Raw genomic sequence first — 15965 nt, 5'->3', positions numbered from 1 at the left:
CGTGGGGTGATGTGATACACTGTCTTACGTTACCCCATCATGAAGTACAATTTAAGTTTAGTCTTAAACATATTTAGTGTAATATTACATTACATCTGTTTAATTTTTATGTCATAACCATTGTAGAAAAGCCCTCATGCCAAGAAAGTACACCCAGGAAAACAACCTGGGGACAAACACCCCTCGCAGAATTGGAGAATGCAGCTGCTGAGGTCAGGCAAGGAAAGAAGTCTTTAAGAAAAGCTGGAAGGGACAGAAATATTGACAAGACAACCCTACAAAGATTCATAAAGAAAAAGAGAAAGGGTAAGTAAAATCAGTAGCCCGGAGTGCAGTAGCTGAGGCAAAGAGAATATTCACAGATGAGATGGAGGAGGAGCTTGCTAAACACTTGAAACAACTAGCTGACCAGTTCCACGGCCTTCCTCCAGTATAGTGCCGTGAACTGGCATTTGAATACGCAAAGAGAAACAATATCCCTGTTCCAACCAATTGGACAGAGAAACAATGTGCAGGTATGCTAGGGTGTGCAAGTGATCACAAGCTAAATAATAATGCTAAATAATAATCTTATTATAATAAATTATCTACTCTCTAGGAATAGAGTGGTTTCGTAGGTTTCTTGCATGTTGCCATCTGTCTGTCCAAACTCCAGAGGCAACATCCCTGGGAAGGGCTACAGCCTTCATAAAACTACAGTAGGGGAGTTCTTCGACAATCTGGCTGTAGTGATGGACAGGTGACACTTTTTTAGTTGCAAATGTTTTAAGTTAGCTTTACCCGTAAGATTTGTTTTGAATTATGATAAGGTTTTTTTTTTTTGCCTCTCCTCTTTCACAGGCACACATTCCCTCCACACATGATTTACAATGTAGATGACAACCGGCGTCTTTACAGTTCAAAAGCCACGACAGGTAAGCAACACATGATATACAAGAGAGCACCATACTGATATTGAGTGGATTGTGATAATAACCAGTGAACCTGTGAGCTGGAAAAATGAATGGAATGAAATTAAATACAATGTACTTTTAGACCAATAGTAACCTACTGATTGTACATTGTCACTGATTCTAGACTTTCTATCTTGATTCAGGTTGTGACAGAGAAAGGAAAAAGCAAGTTGGTTCTATCACATCATCTGAGAGGGGAGAACTAGTGACTGTGGTGTGTGCAGTGAATGCTGCTGGAATGCCATACCTCCTATGTTTGTCTTCCCAGAGTTAGGTTTAAGGATGACTTCCTGATAGGAGCACCTCCAGGAGCCAAAGGTGCCTCCACCAGAACAGGATGGATGAATGAAGACAAGTTCCGATTATGTGTCCATGTCCTGTGACCCAGACTGTGCATTAGCTGGTTCTGCTTGTACTTTGCTCTTGACACCCAGATACTAGCTAAGGGTCCTGTGCTATGATTCTCACACTGTGAATGTTAATTAAAACATTTTGAAGTATATTATGTTGTATTTGATTTACATTTTAATACTTTGGGTTACTTTCAAGTGCTAACTATAATTAACCAATCTCCATAACACTGATCGTAGTCTGACATTTTTTTGTTTTTGAAGGTTTAGGTTGTCAGTCAGGATTCAAATTGTTACAACATGTGTTATGGTAGTATTAAAGTGGAAAACGTAAGTGTATCAGCTTACCCCCAAATGGTTTCAATTTACCCCATTGATTTTTCTGGTCTGTCTAACTTTACCCCTGATCTGGGGTAAAGTGAGGACACAGGACCACTTTTTTTTAAAACAATCATATTTTCATTGTCCTTGTCTTGACGATATTCTGATAAACTTCCATAGCTAGGAAACATCCCAAATTTAATAGGAAATGTTTACATTTTACTGATACATCATTTTACCTTGCCTATAGGAAACAAATGTAAAAAATGGCTCACAATACCCCGCTCTCCCCTACAGGAAATAGTGTCACTAGCGCCCCCTCATTTCCGGAATGAAATAGTCACATTTCCATATAAGGTATGAGACTGACAGTGGTCCGTCCCCGCCCCTTTCTGTTTGCTGCAGCGAGGTGTACTTGGCATAATGACCAATTTTATTTCAAAAATCTGACATTTTCTAATATATATATATATATATATATATATACTGCATCTAGACTATCACATTAAGTTTACTACAATTCCCAGTAAATGTGCAGATAGTGTGGGTAATGTAACATGAGACACAGGACTAGCAGAGGCGTCATTTAGCACAGTGTTAGCTTATGGTAAATGACAAATCATGTTCCTGCCGAACAACAATACAAAACGAGACGTCACTATGTACTTTCATCTCCATCATCTGCAGATTTGTGAAGAACAGTCCAAGTCTTTTGGTAAATCCTACCTGGTTTTCCGGTAGTTGTCAGAGCAGAGGACACCTGACCTCCCTAGACTAGAGTGATTTGCAAAACAAAAACTTTTCTCTGGCAACATCGCAGAGACATTGCCATCAAAACTAAAATGAAGCTACGCATCTCTGTTGCCAGCGACTGGGAGGAAAATGCATGAGCTCCATGCTCTGTACTGCAGCACATCGCGAAACATTTTCATATTCCAGGAGCCATTGTGCAGCGGGAAGTGGGTGGAGCTCCACTTGGGTTGCCAGGTGAGGGGTTGGGCACGTCTGGGGTTGGTAGGCAACAAAATTGTGACGCAACAATTTAGAGGTTTTTGAAACGGGCCTTTTTGCGGACACCAGCAAAACATCTACTTATTCTGAAAAAACAGCTTTTTTGTTGTTGTTGCTCTTGGGACAGTCTCTAGAAGCAGGAGATACAAATATGGTCGTACAGATACATGCAAAAAGTGAATTTTGCAAGTTGTGCATGCAAAATTATTTGTACAACGACGTCCTCTAGTGGACGGTAAAGGAACAGGATGGACAACTCGGTATGAAACAAACCTGTTTTCCCTGTAAGGCGCCTTGAAATCATGTTTGTTGTGAAGCGACAATATAAGGATACAACTACAGAATATTTGCTCGAGTGTCTTGACGCTGACAGAGTACCTGGAAATATTGCTCAACACACTTCTGTGTATGCAGCTGTAAGCTTATTTAACGTTTAACAAGAAACGACAAATATCACAGTGATCTGACAAAAAAAAATTAAAACAAATAAAAGTGCTCCAAAAACACCAATCAGACTTGTTTCTCTCCACAGTACAGACATCCAACAGATAAAGAGTGCAACTGTAATACTAGATCACTCTAAAAGTGAGAACTCCAGGAAGGATGAGAGATGAGACAACAGCTCCCTCTACAGGCGTCGCCTGGGTTACTGCATGATGAAACTGAATTAGAACATTCTCAACTAAACATACAACTCGTAAAGAACTTGGCGAAAGTCACCATCTTGGACATCATTCAGTTATTAAAAGTTAGGCAAAGATAAAGTAGAAATTAGAAAATTGTGTTGAGTTTTTTTCTCTTTTTTTTAAGATAACATGACAGTAGGAAGGAGATTTTAGCAGGGAAGGATCATCAGAGTGAGATGTGCAGCGTTTAAACAGCTTAAAATTACACAAAGACATAGAAATACAGTGTTAATTGCTAAACCAATTTTTTTTTCATAGTTACAAATGAAAATAAATAAGTTACATAAATAAATATTTTTTTTCCTTACATCTGGAAGCTTTACCTGTGTTTTTATTGTCTGTTTCACAGTCTTTATATGACATAAGAAACTTCCAAAAAAAAAAAAAAAACAGACAAGAAAAAATCTGGTGTTTATTATTTTAAGGTACAAATTAAAAATGTGTCTATTTTTTATTGTAACAATTAGAAAACGTAAGATGTACGTAATGCTGTAACAATGTCAGGAAATCAAGATTTAAAAAAATTTTTTTATTAAAACCAGAACAGCTGTTTTCTTTCAGCAACAATGTGTCAGAACTAGTTCAGCAATTTGTGAAATATGCTTATTTGCTGACTTGGCAAGAACTAAACAAAAATAGCTGCTTTTACATTTTATATACGCTACATAAAGCAGCTAATTAACTTAGCAACACTACGCTGTTTGCTTTGTCAATTAAATATCAAACACTATGCTCAGTTTGAGATTCCAAATGATATCTAAAAATACTATGTTTATATGTGGTAGATGATCAAAAAAGACTTCTTTTCCTATTTGCTGTAGAACATGTGTAAATGGCTGGCTGCAGTTAGCTTAGCTTAGCATTATCTTCTAACAATAAAAGATTCAATGCTATGGTCAGTTTCTGGTTCAAATGATACTGAGTTCTATGTGTTAATGTGTCTGATGTTCACAATACGCAACGGTTTGCTGTTGTGCGTAAAATACTCTGACTTCTGCTGCTAAACTCAGCTTAGCTGTTTTCTTCTACCAAGTTGAAAAAATGACAATAAGACATTTTTCTGCTTTATGATGACATTTTGTTTGTTTTTATTGAATGTGCCTAATGTTCAGAAAAGGCCAATATTTTCCATTTGAACTTTATATTGACTTTTATTTCCAGCTAGCTAGCTTAGCTTAATGTATTATTTTATTGATTAAAGATGAGACATTAAGCTAAGTTTCTGGTATTATTAATTCAAAATAATATTTTTAGAGTTTTAAATGTTATGTTAAACTAAGCTAACTAGCCATGGGCAGCTTAAACTAGACATAGTTAGCTTAAACTAGACATAGTTAGCTTAAACTAGACATAGTTAGCTTAAACTAGCCATAGGCAGCTCCACAGGTGTCTAACTCCAGGCCTGGAGGGCCACCTGCCCTGCAACTTTTAGATGTGCCTCTGCTGCACCACCTGAATAGAATAATTAGGTCATTAAGGCTCTGCAGAACTGATCTACACAAGGAGGAGGTAATGAAGCCATTTCATTCCAGTGTTTTGTACCTGTGGCACTTCTATAAACTGCAGGACAGCGGCCCTTGAGGACTGGAGTTTGACACCCCTATAGCTGCTACAAAGCGACCTAGCAGCTAAGGTAACTTCCTCCAACAAAACCGTATGTTTCTTCTTCAAAATCTCAAACTATTTCTTTTCAGTTCACTTTCAGGTTGTGAGCAATGGTTTGCAATGTGCTGACTTGAAACTTTGTATTTCTTCCTTACATTCCCTAAATAGCTGCATCACTGCTCGATCCTTCACTTCATCTCCTACCCTTACCCAGGACCTGTTACCGTCGCCATGTTCCTCCCTCAAACCTAAACCCTCTGGCCTTGTTTCCAGTGGCAGGCTAACAACATTATACCATCTCTACCACAGAAAACATGTGACCGTCATAGGACCTGGCTACAATGAAACTGGACCTCCGCCCTTATCTACTAACAGAAAGTGCTACAATACTGAAAGAACTTTTCCTAAACTGTCAAGCTCGACCCAGCTGCTGAGGCCAAAACGTCTTTAGAACAAACAGGATGTCTGTGAAACCAAACTGCTTGTGTGAGTGCACTCGGTTGGTGGTTTACCGGCATAAAGAACAACCTTGCAAAGGTTTTGACTTATGAATATGTTCTTGTAATGTTAGAAGAAAAAAAAAGAGCATCCGTGAAAACAACTAGTTTTTTCTCCCTACAACATGCAGTCTGTAACAGAAAAAAACAGAAGGGTAAATATATTGTGTGTGTTTAATTTATTTTTTTTAGATTTGGCAGCACAGTGTGCGCCAGTTTCCAGCATGAAAGTAAAAGAAAATAGCTCTAGCAAGCTGGTCCCTTGAATTTGTAAGTCACATGGTTCCCACTGGCAGTCAATGAGCCAAAACCGTTTCCCGTTTGATCTGAGCTCGTTTTGGCCTCTTTCACACGTCCCAAATAAACCGAGACATCACATCCTCAAAACCAACTAACACACGTCCTATCGAGGTGAAATGAGTAACGTTTGTGGTGTTACTTTCCGAACTCGAGGCTTTGACGTAAAATACGTAAATCCTACAGACGACCCCATAAACCTTCACTAGAAAAACATTCAGATACATTCAATGCTTAACTTCAAGCCTAACGGCGCACTTCGCCCTCCGTACCAAAACATCTGTGGCCCTGCTTGTACCTCTCAGAAAGCTCAGATTGCCCTATCTGCCACACCACAAAAACATAAAGCCTAAAATTAAAAAAACCCTAATCCTCCGTTACGTTCTCGCCGTGACGCCCGAAGCGCTTGTCTAGGAGCTGATGATCTGACCCGACCAGGTCTCGTGCTTGGTGCCCGGGTTCAGGTGGGTGATGACCACTTCCACAGCCTGGACTTTCTGGTTCTTGGGCGGGATCGGACACACCTTGTATGTGACCTCGTCTCCTTCCATAGGCACGTACTCCCCGTCAATGCTGTCCAGAGGGGAGAAATTACGATAAAATAAGACCTGCATAAAAGTCAAAGGCCCAGCTTGAATAGACCTTTTCACCTGAGAATGGATCTGAAGCTGTGCGATTACAAAGAGTCCATTCCCAAGCTCACTTTGAGAGACCTGTTACTCTTAAATTATATATAATGTTGCTTACTCTCATCTCCCACCAAGTTGATCAGGTCTGTTCATTTTAAAAGCAAAAATATTTACAATACTTAGTTTTGAGTAGAGCTGAAACGATTCCTCGAGTGATTCGAGTACCTCGATTATTAAAATTCCTCGAGGAAAATGTATCTGCCTCGAAGCCTCGTTAAATTATGTTTTATTATTTAGCGCGCCGTGTTCCGGCCGGGTCATTATTTTTGGTGGGCAGCGCAGTCACTTCCGCCTATGAGTTGTTGCTAAGTGCTAGCAACATGACGCTGAATTGCCTGGCGTTTTCAGAGGTTTTGGGGAGAAATAAGCATTCTTAAATTGTGTGGGCCGATGTTTGGAGTAGGACAGTTTTTCAGCTCTCGGAACCGCGTCCTCAGTGTTTTGGAGCGAACGGTAGGAAGAGCGCTGCGGGTGTACGAGGGAGAGAAAGAGAGAGAGGAGAGAGAGAGAGATCTGATTACGCGATTAATCGTAAAAATATTCTATAGAGTACTCGATTACTAAAATTTATTTTTACAACAGCCCTAGTTTTGAGCACAATGGTAATGGAAAGCAACTACTGGAATCGCAGAAAAAGTACAGCGCACAATATTTCCCCAAAGTCCGTTGAAAACCATGAAAGTAAATAGGTGACAAAGATAGATTCACTCTCTGAATTTTACATTTTCTTGTAAAATTCAAGAAAATGAATTTCCAGGATTATGAAGCAACTGGAATGTTACCGCAAGGAAAATGACAATCTAGCGCTGAGAAACGAGGACACGACATAGTTTGCCCCAAAGCGACGGCCACTAGCTCTAGAGGAGTCAGCAGAGATTGCTTAAAGTGAAGGACGGTGTGCTTGGTGAGGAAGACTCACTCAGAAATGTGAACGAAGATGTCCTCTCCTCCATGCGTAGGACGGATGAATCCATGACCCTGAGATCTGGAAAAGTTTTTACACACGCCCTTAAATACAGGACCTGATCTGGCTCGTACTGTCCTGCAGAGAGAGAAAGACGCAGACATGGACAGGCTAATTTACTACGATGGTCGTTTGAAGCTCTTTCTTAAGAGAACCAAGAGAAAAACACAAAAGACAAACTCGTGCACTGTGTTTTTACTCACGCTGAGTATGTGCGTGTGCGTTTTGTTGGCAGTGGGCTGGGTAGCTCTCCAGGCTGAGGTGGTTTCCTCTCCCTCTCCCAAACACGGCTGCCTTCCCTCAGGAAAGGAAAAGAAAGCTGCAGGGGGAGTGCGGGGGGACGTCAAAGGCAGCTGGGGGTCTGTCGGCAATGACGGGTCGGTGCCCGACATCTTGGCTTGGCTTAGGGTTTCCGTGGCACACAAAGAAGAAAAGGGTGGAGGGTTACACCTCCCGCATGGCACGAGGGTTTCTGACGGGGAGAGGAAGCCCAGAGAGGAGCTCTTCCAGGTGGACGGATGAAGCTACGACACCCTGGAGCAGAGAAGACATAAATAAATGGTGGAACGTTTGTTGAAAAGTCAGGCAGCGTGAAAAAGGGTTCAATGAGACCGAGATCAGGAATGCAGCACATTCCTTCCTCTCTGCTCCAAATTCTGGACATAGTCTGACAAACCCTGCTCTGTGGAACAGAGAGTTTGGTCACTTTACGTTGAGATGCCACCCACAACATCATGCTGCCTCCACCAAAGGTTTGGCGATGACAAAACCAGTGACATCACAAACCAACATTAACAAGAAACCCTGTTGAGGCCCCTCATGTACATTTGTTTTGTCTGTAGGACCTAAAGGGTTGTGAAGGATGACAGATTTTTCTGAGTGGTTTTAGAATTGTATGGTCTGCCTGTAGTTTTATAAACGGCACCGAAGGAAGTGAATGAAGGCATTCTGTCCGTGTTGGACAAATATTGAATTAACATTTAGAGCCATCTTGTTTGGATCGGTTCTTCTCCCTTTACGGCAGAGGATGGTTGATTACAGCGCAGGTCATTTCCAATAAGCTTCATAGCATTGAACTGGAATGGTACACGCGTACGTCAAGGGCAAACGTTAGCAATTGGGTGACATTTAGAACCTCAAGGAAGCCTACAGAAAGCAATCATTTTTCCATAGCGGATGGTCCAGACCGTCTGAACGAAGCAAAGCATAGAGCAAGGTATGTACAATGTATTTTTTGATCAATTAGTACCTGGACAGGAAGAAAGGCATGAAATAAGATTATTATTTTTTGCTTCATATTCTGATTTAGCTCTCAGTTATCAATCCACATTGGTGAATGGAAATGAAATCAGTTATGAGGACTTTGAGCTTTGCTCGCTCTTTTAAACACACTAGTATCATGTCTGAAGTTCTCAGCCCACCATTTGAGACCAGAAGAGACACACTGCTGCTGTCATGAAATGAGTCATCATCGTTTGGCATGAATCAGACATGTGGATAATAGCACATGAAAAAGTTTTATCATTAGGCACTATCATTGTCAAGTTTTTAGTCTCTACAAAACACCTTAGCTTCTGCCCAAACTTGACAAGGCTTGCTCCCATCAAAGAAATCCAGGACCAACTCTTCTCAGTGTCATCTTTTTATTTTATTTCTCTTTTCTTTTCTTTAAATCACTGTTCTTTCCAAATCAACACACCTGAGCAGGTTGAAAACCAGTGGTGTTCTGCAGGAGCTTGAAGATGAGGTCTTTGTTTGTAGAGATTATCTCAAACACAGGTGTGCTGAGTTGCTTTATAGGCTCCTGAAGGCCTGAGTGGGAGAGACGGGTGTGCTTGATTTTCTGTGAGCCACGTGCCAGCTGGGTGGAGATGGTATTGCACTCATACAAATACACCATTTGTTGTTTAACTTGACACCTCCCACTTGAGCTCCTGGTTTCTTGAACCCAAGGAGGTCACGCCTCTCTCTCTTCACCAGATCTTATCCTAAGGATTTTCTTGTTCTTCTATTGGCAATAACACAACAATGCGTCTTACATCTCTGTGAAGTATTGTTGAGGGTATCTTCATTTGAAGTTTCTTCCTCATCTTCCTCGTTTGTCCTCCAGCTCTCACAAGTGGTACAGGGTAACTTGGATAAGTTCGTACATATGCATCTCTTACAATCCCCTTCCCGTCACTGTTTACACTGATCACTTTGCCAAGTTTGTACTGACTTCTTAAAGCATTTTGGTCTGCAAGTGTAACACAGTAGAGAAGGGTAGTATATATATATTAGATAAATGGGCCAATAGGTTCGGCTATCGGAGCACAGTGGAGTGTTTAAATGACACACAAAGGCAGTTGGATGTATCTAAAGAACTGGCTTTAGTGACATAAAACATACAATTGACAGTTGCACAAAACACACAATTATGAAAATAAAATTACACACAATAAAATACATAAAATAATGACAATATTACTTGGCCAAGTGCTATCTCTTAGATTCAAATATTTTGGGTGCACCCTAGTAATCTGCACTCTAAATTATATTAGTCAACAGATTAATTAAATTCATTTCCAAATTGAGTTAACTCGACATCGTTCACAGAGGAGAATTTCCACCACAGCAGTTTGTTATAATGTATGAAATAAAATTGGTCCAAAATGTATTGTCCAGAATAAAAAAAAAACAATAAGAATGGAGAATGTCAGTCGGTGGTCTCACACATAACCAACTGTGTGTGAAGATGTGTGTTACACGCCTACCACACCGCAGGGTGCAGCAGGACTCCAAATGGGACAGACGAAATCTGGTTCTTTCTTTAGGTCCAGGTGGGAAGGCTCGCCATCAAGGTCAAAGGAGGATCCACTTCAGGAACAATCCAGCATAAATAAAAAAAACCTGACCTGTCAACAGACAGGACCAGCAGAAATATAGGATTTTTACTAAGCTGTTCTAGCTTTAATCCTTTTTTCCAATACAATAATAAAACATTTCTTAATTACTCAAATAAAGGATATTTTTAACAACAATGTGACAAACAACAAAAACCCAAATGAAAGGCTCAGAATATGCTCACCGATCTCAATGCGACACGCCTCAGACAACTGTATAGTGTCTCTCAGTCCGGCTGCGTGGGGCACTAGACGGTGTAACAAGGCATATTTGACCTAAATAATATAAACTTAATAAAGTAAAAATAGGTTATAGCCTAAATTTTACCTTTAACTGAACGGAGAACAAGATGAACCAACTGCCAGAAAGAGCTAACGGTTCCTAACGGCTCTAACAGCAGAAAACTGAAGTTTAGTCTTTATACTTAATAAATCATTTCCAGCCCAGAAGCTGGACGATCAACAGAAAATCTATTTACAAAAGAGTTAGTTTATAATACAGTTTGTAAATAATACAGTTCGTACGAAATACTTTAACTGTCACAATACATACGCTGGCGCTGCACAGCTCAGCTGTCTCATTACGTCGGAACTCTAGGGCAAAACAACAGTACTGCAGACCCGGGGGAGAAGGGCGGGACCCACAACGGCAGTCTGCATTCTGATTGGTTCAGACGCTCTGGAAACTAAACTTCCTATTGGCCAGGTAGACCACCCAGCCTCCTTAACCTCTGTCTCTTAAAGAGGCATACCCACTTTATGTGGGTTACACAAGCCAAATAATGTGTCCGACAGCAACATTTCGCTTCTTTGAATGCCATTTACTTCTGACAAACAAATTTGGTCCAGCTAGTTGACTCCATTTTCTCCAGAATCTGTCCACTTCTGTTTGAATGAACTTTAATCTCTTGAGTGGATAACTTTTAAAGTCAAATCCACAGTTATCACTTTTTAGATCAGTTCTTCCAAGCAGCAGAGAGTTTGGTGTGATGTAACTTATGCAATCTTCTCTGGTTCTCCTGGAACAATTCAATGGCTTCATTTCTCCTCCGTTAATGCTTGACAACTTGACAATCATGAATCAAGTAAAAGTAGTACAACTTCCAGCAAAAAGAAATTCAAAAAGATCACCCTTTTTGCAGCTTATCTTTTTTTGTCTTTTTCAGTTTTTATTTTCCCCAATCTGTCATCATGAAGCGTAAATCACCACTAAATAGTTTTAAAGTTGTGTTTCCAGTAGAGGTGTGACTGCACATTTTGGCATCGATCCAATAACAAGTAACTACAGGGCCAATACTGATACCGATACTTTTTTGTAGTCAAAGTTTGACATATCATCAAACTTCTGACCTTTTGTAGTTTTTCCTTTTGATTACTTGGTGCCACATTAACGTGACAAACAGTAACAATAGAAAAAAAGTTTGTGTGCATTGTTTTTCTGCAAAAAATACATTCGAGAGCAAATCAAACCAAAGTCATCTTTGATGTAGAGTTGAGAGAAACAAAAAATATTGATCTTACCACGCTAGTATCAATCCGATACCGACTTGGTATCGATATTATTGATCTTTTGGATTGATGCCTCTGGCTGGTTTGTGGAAATAAAGCCACGTCTGTCATAGCTTGTGGCAGCTAAACAGACCCCGATATGAAATATAACATGGAAACAATCCCCTTCAGGATCCTCTGATCAGACATTATTAGATAAAAAGTATTACTTCCACAACACTAACATTAATTGCGGTTTATTCAAAGATGAGCTGCTCATTGGATCGTTTCATAACAGCCGTTCCTGAGCACAAATGAGCTCAGTCACCCACTTGACACAAACCAAATTATCCCGTCACAACAGGGAGAATTGATCTGTATCGTTAGTCGGCTCATTATTATGACAATCTGTGCACACACTGATAACTGCAGGGCATCGTCGAACAAAGGTTCAGCGCTCACACCGAAACCTTGTTTGTAATGAAAACACAGCTGCGGGTGGAAGAGTCTCCGGCTTCATCAGAGGCCGTATACAGGCAGGCTGAAAGCCTGAGAAAGACTCATGAGGTAAGTGTGTGTGTGTGTGTGTGTGTGGGCATGTGTGTGTGAGAGAGTGATTCCCGAAGGCTCCAAGCAGCACACTTTGTGCCTCTTCCCATCAGTCTATATATAGTTCAGTGTGGTTGGATTGGGGCCATTACTGAGGTGGACTAGAATGTCCAGGCAGGAGACCTGAAGTTTTACTCCCACATTCCTTAGATTAGAAATGAAGTGTTTCAGCTTCAAATCTGAGGTAGATTACGAGATATCTGAGCAAAATAACTGATGTTGTGTTTCATGAAAGACACGTGTTTGAGCAGAGGTTTTGCAGATTTCTTCTGCCTCGTTTTCCCTTTTTAAATTTAAGTATTTTTGGCTCATCGAACACAATTCGGTATCTATAATGGCTTCTTGGGAGGGTCGTTGTAGGAGTAAAAACTCTGAAGTTTGGAAATTAATCTCATACATTTAGAAGAAAAAAAAAAAACTTGGAAATTACTGAGCTCCAAACGTCAAATTTCTTTCAGTTTTTGAAATTTAGGAAATTTTGAAAAAGTAAAAGAAAAAACAAGTGGACTTTTGAAACTCAGAAATGTAACTTTTTCTAGAAAAATATTGAGGTTTGTCTAAAATTTCCTACTCTTTTCAAGCAAATTTTTGACATTGTAAACTTTTTAGATTGAACGTTTCAAGCAGAAATTTACTCCTCCTTTTCTTTCTTCTATCTGCAATGGTCCTAATATACCAGAGGAAGAAAAACAATTTTAAAGTGATCATTTTTATTTCATCTTTAAGGAAAGGAGTCAGCTGAAGTATAAAACTAACTAAGCATATTTGCATTACCACAACCTGTCTTGTTTAACAGATAAAAACTAATTAGCCGTACACACACATGCATGTACATACGGTTCATTTTGTCCTTTTTTTTTGTTTCCCCTAAACTTGATATTTATGCTCATTATCTATAACCTGTGTTTGAAACTAAAGTCAGACTTTTTTCATTGCCACAAAATTCTGGTCAATAAAGCAAGAGAAACGTAGTTATTCCAAAACATGTCAATAACAATATATACAGTAATAGACACGTGATCAATAATAATATAGTCATCAATTTCACTGAACGCTGATTCAGAACTGCACAGCATTGTGGGGGATGTAGGCAGAGGAAAGACTTTAGCCACTCAACCTCTAGCGGCCAGCCAAGCAAGGTGGGCGGCATCCAAATTCTTTAATCATTTTCTACATATTTATTTTAAAATAATAATAGTTAGCAGAGACTTTGTCAAGTTGGCGGTAGGGATGGATCGGATTTCTTTCTGCTCCTCTTGCTCCCATGCTCAGCCACTTATGTGTGCGTCTGTGCATTAGAATCAAAATGCCAAGAAATAAATGTCATCAACAATCCTACAGCCATAAAAAAAAAGATCATTATAAACCATTTAAGCTGTAGCAAGGTAATGGCTTTGTGAGCGTTAACTTGAAATTTAAAAACAAAAAATGGTTTTAGTGTTGATTTCAGCAATTCCAGTTGTTTTCTACGAAAAACTGTCAGAGCCCATTTAAAGCTCCATCTGCTCTGATTGGTTTAGAATGTGAGGACATGATCTTATCTTGTACTTTGTACAAGATTTGTGCACAATTAATACATTTCTAAACTAATAGCAAAAGCCTTTGTGAAGTTTTAATATCCATAAAGGTTTTAGGTCCGCCCTGTCACAATTTGGTTCCCCGGTTTTTCAGGAAAGAAGGCGAGATTTCTATGGCTGGATGTTTTGTACTGACCATCTGCCCATTTGTACCAACCAAAAATTATTTTAGAAACTCAAAACCGGGGATCTCTAGAGTAATTTTGAGTTATGGTTCATGTCTGAAACAGCTCTTTAGTTTTAACTTTAAGAGCCCTTTAACTGACAGACTGCTGCGTCCTAAACGGACAAAGACCCGTCTTCACAGATCCTTCCTCCCAGCTGCTGCTAGACTTTATAACCATCACTGCTCCAAACAAAATCAAACACAATAATTGTTTACATTCTTGCTGTTATTTGCAGTATTTCAATTTCTTGTAAATAGTCTGTTGTTTTTTTAATGCACAAATATACAAGCACATTTTGTAAATTTCTTTAAGATCACGCTCCTCAGTTGAACATTTATTTTAATCTCTAGCATTCTGGTTGTTTTTTTTTTTTATATAACATGGTGTTATTTTATTGTGCTGTAAATTTCCCCTTACTGTTCATTTTTGTTCTGTTTTTAATATATATGTCTTAACCTTTGTGTGAATTTGTATGCTTCTATTTGTCTTTCACTTTGCTGCCGAGGCACCTGGACTTTCCGCACTGAGAGACAGTAAAGAATATTTCTATGTTTTGTTTTGGGGGGGGGGGTGTTCTGCTCCAGTCCGTGTAAATTAAAGATGGCTGACGTTTGCAGGCGGTGCAGATGCAGTGATGGAGAACACGTACTGGAGTCACAGAGGAAAGGACGGATCTGAGGACTGCTGGAGGAAATCGGACAATAAATAATTCACAAACTTGACAGGCTGAGTTAGCCCACTTGTGAGACTGCCAGCAGGCCAGGAGTTGGACTTGAACGAGTCTGCAGTGAATGTTTCACACTTCTCGCTAAAACACGTCATTAAAAGGGGTTTCATTTGCAGATTTTAGTACTGAAAGGGGGAAAAAGAGGGCCAAACGCACCACCCAAGTGGAACCAGGACACAGTGGCCATCTGCATCAGTATGAGGGACACGTTAACTCCTCTAAACACACACACACACACACACACACTCTGTCTTTAAACTTTAAATTGGCCGTTTTAAGGGACAAGTGGCCCGTTTTTGTGGTCTAATCTGATGGGGACTGAGATTAGCAGGACTAAATGATTTAATAGGCAACACCAACCCTTCAGGCGGACCGTTTCCAGAACATTCTCTCACTGTGGAAGCGGGAGACAAGAAGGGAAGAGGATGCCTGTGGACAAAAACCTCATTTCTGCCGTAAAAGGACGTACTCTCACGTGGAACAAATATCACTATTTGTATTGTCATGTCGGAATTTTAACCAGCTGCCATCATGTTCAGACAAGTGACCGGTTGAAAGGATAAAGAACAAACAAAACATGGGGAGGGAGGAAGACAGATGAACGATTACTCACCGTTAAAAACGTCGCGCGGACGTCAAAAAGGTTTCTTCTTCTTCTTCTTAAATAAGGCAGTTATGTAACTAGATCCGGCGAAAAGGTGCGGGAACATGAGCTGAATGAGTGCGGGGATTTTGGTATGGATGCCTCTGACACACACACACACACACACACACACTCATACACACACGGAGAGAAAGGCAGCGAATGAAAGAGGAGGCAGCAGAGACGGGGCGTGGGGAGGGGAGGGGGAGCTCCAAACAACAGCCGGCTTCACGATACCACAGTCAACTCTTTGTTGTCAGAATGGATGGAAACAATCAGCAACACTGTTTACGACATGACTGCTTCATGTGATCATATGTGTCTTAATATTTAACTTTAAAAAAAAAAAAGAGTCACAGCTGTTTGGTACGACGGCGTAGGTATTATGGCCACTGTAGATAGAGGGGAAAAATGGAAGAGTACATTTCCGCCAAAGAACTCCGATATTTTTAGATTAGTCTCAGAAATAAAAAAAAATAAAAATAAACCAAAGTCATTT

The 15965-nt window shown here is 40.0% G+C and overlaps 1 protein-coding gene across 1 annotated transcript; it reads right to left on the bottom strand.

The window, feature by feature from the left end:
- Positions 1–4990: 4990 nt before the first annotated feature.
- csdc2a (cold shock domain containing C2, RNA binding a) lies at positions 4991–15636 on the bottom strand. Its single transcript, XM_028029337.1, is given in 5 exon segments — positions 4991–6293; positions 7329–7451; positions 7577–7701; positions 7703–7907; positions 15437–15636. Coding segments are annotated over 4 exon segments (474 nt in total). The 5' UTR covers positions 7766–7907; positions 15437–15636; the 3' UTR covers positions 4991–6130.
- Positions 15637–15965: the final 329 nt, after the last annotated feature.

The sequence above is a fragment of the Xiphophorus couchianus genome, chromosome 10 (genome assembly GCF_001444195.1).
Source record: "Xiphophorus couchianus chromosome 10, X_couchianus-1.0, whole genome shotgun sequence".
In the NCBI taxonomy this organism is placed as follows: domain Eukaryota; kingdom Metazoa; phylum Chordata; class Actinopteri; order Cyprinodontiformes; family Poeciliidae; genus Xiphophorus; species Xiphophorus couchianus.
This window is presented reverse-complemented; position numbering and strand designations above follow the sequence as displayed.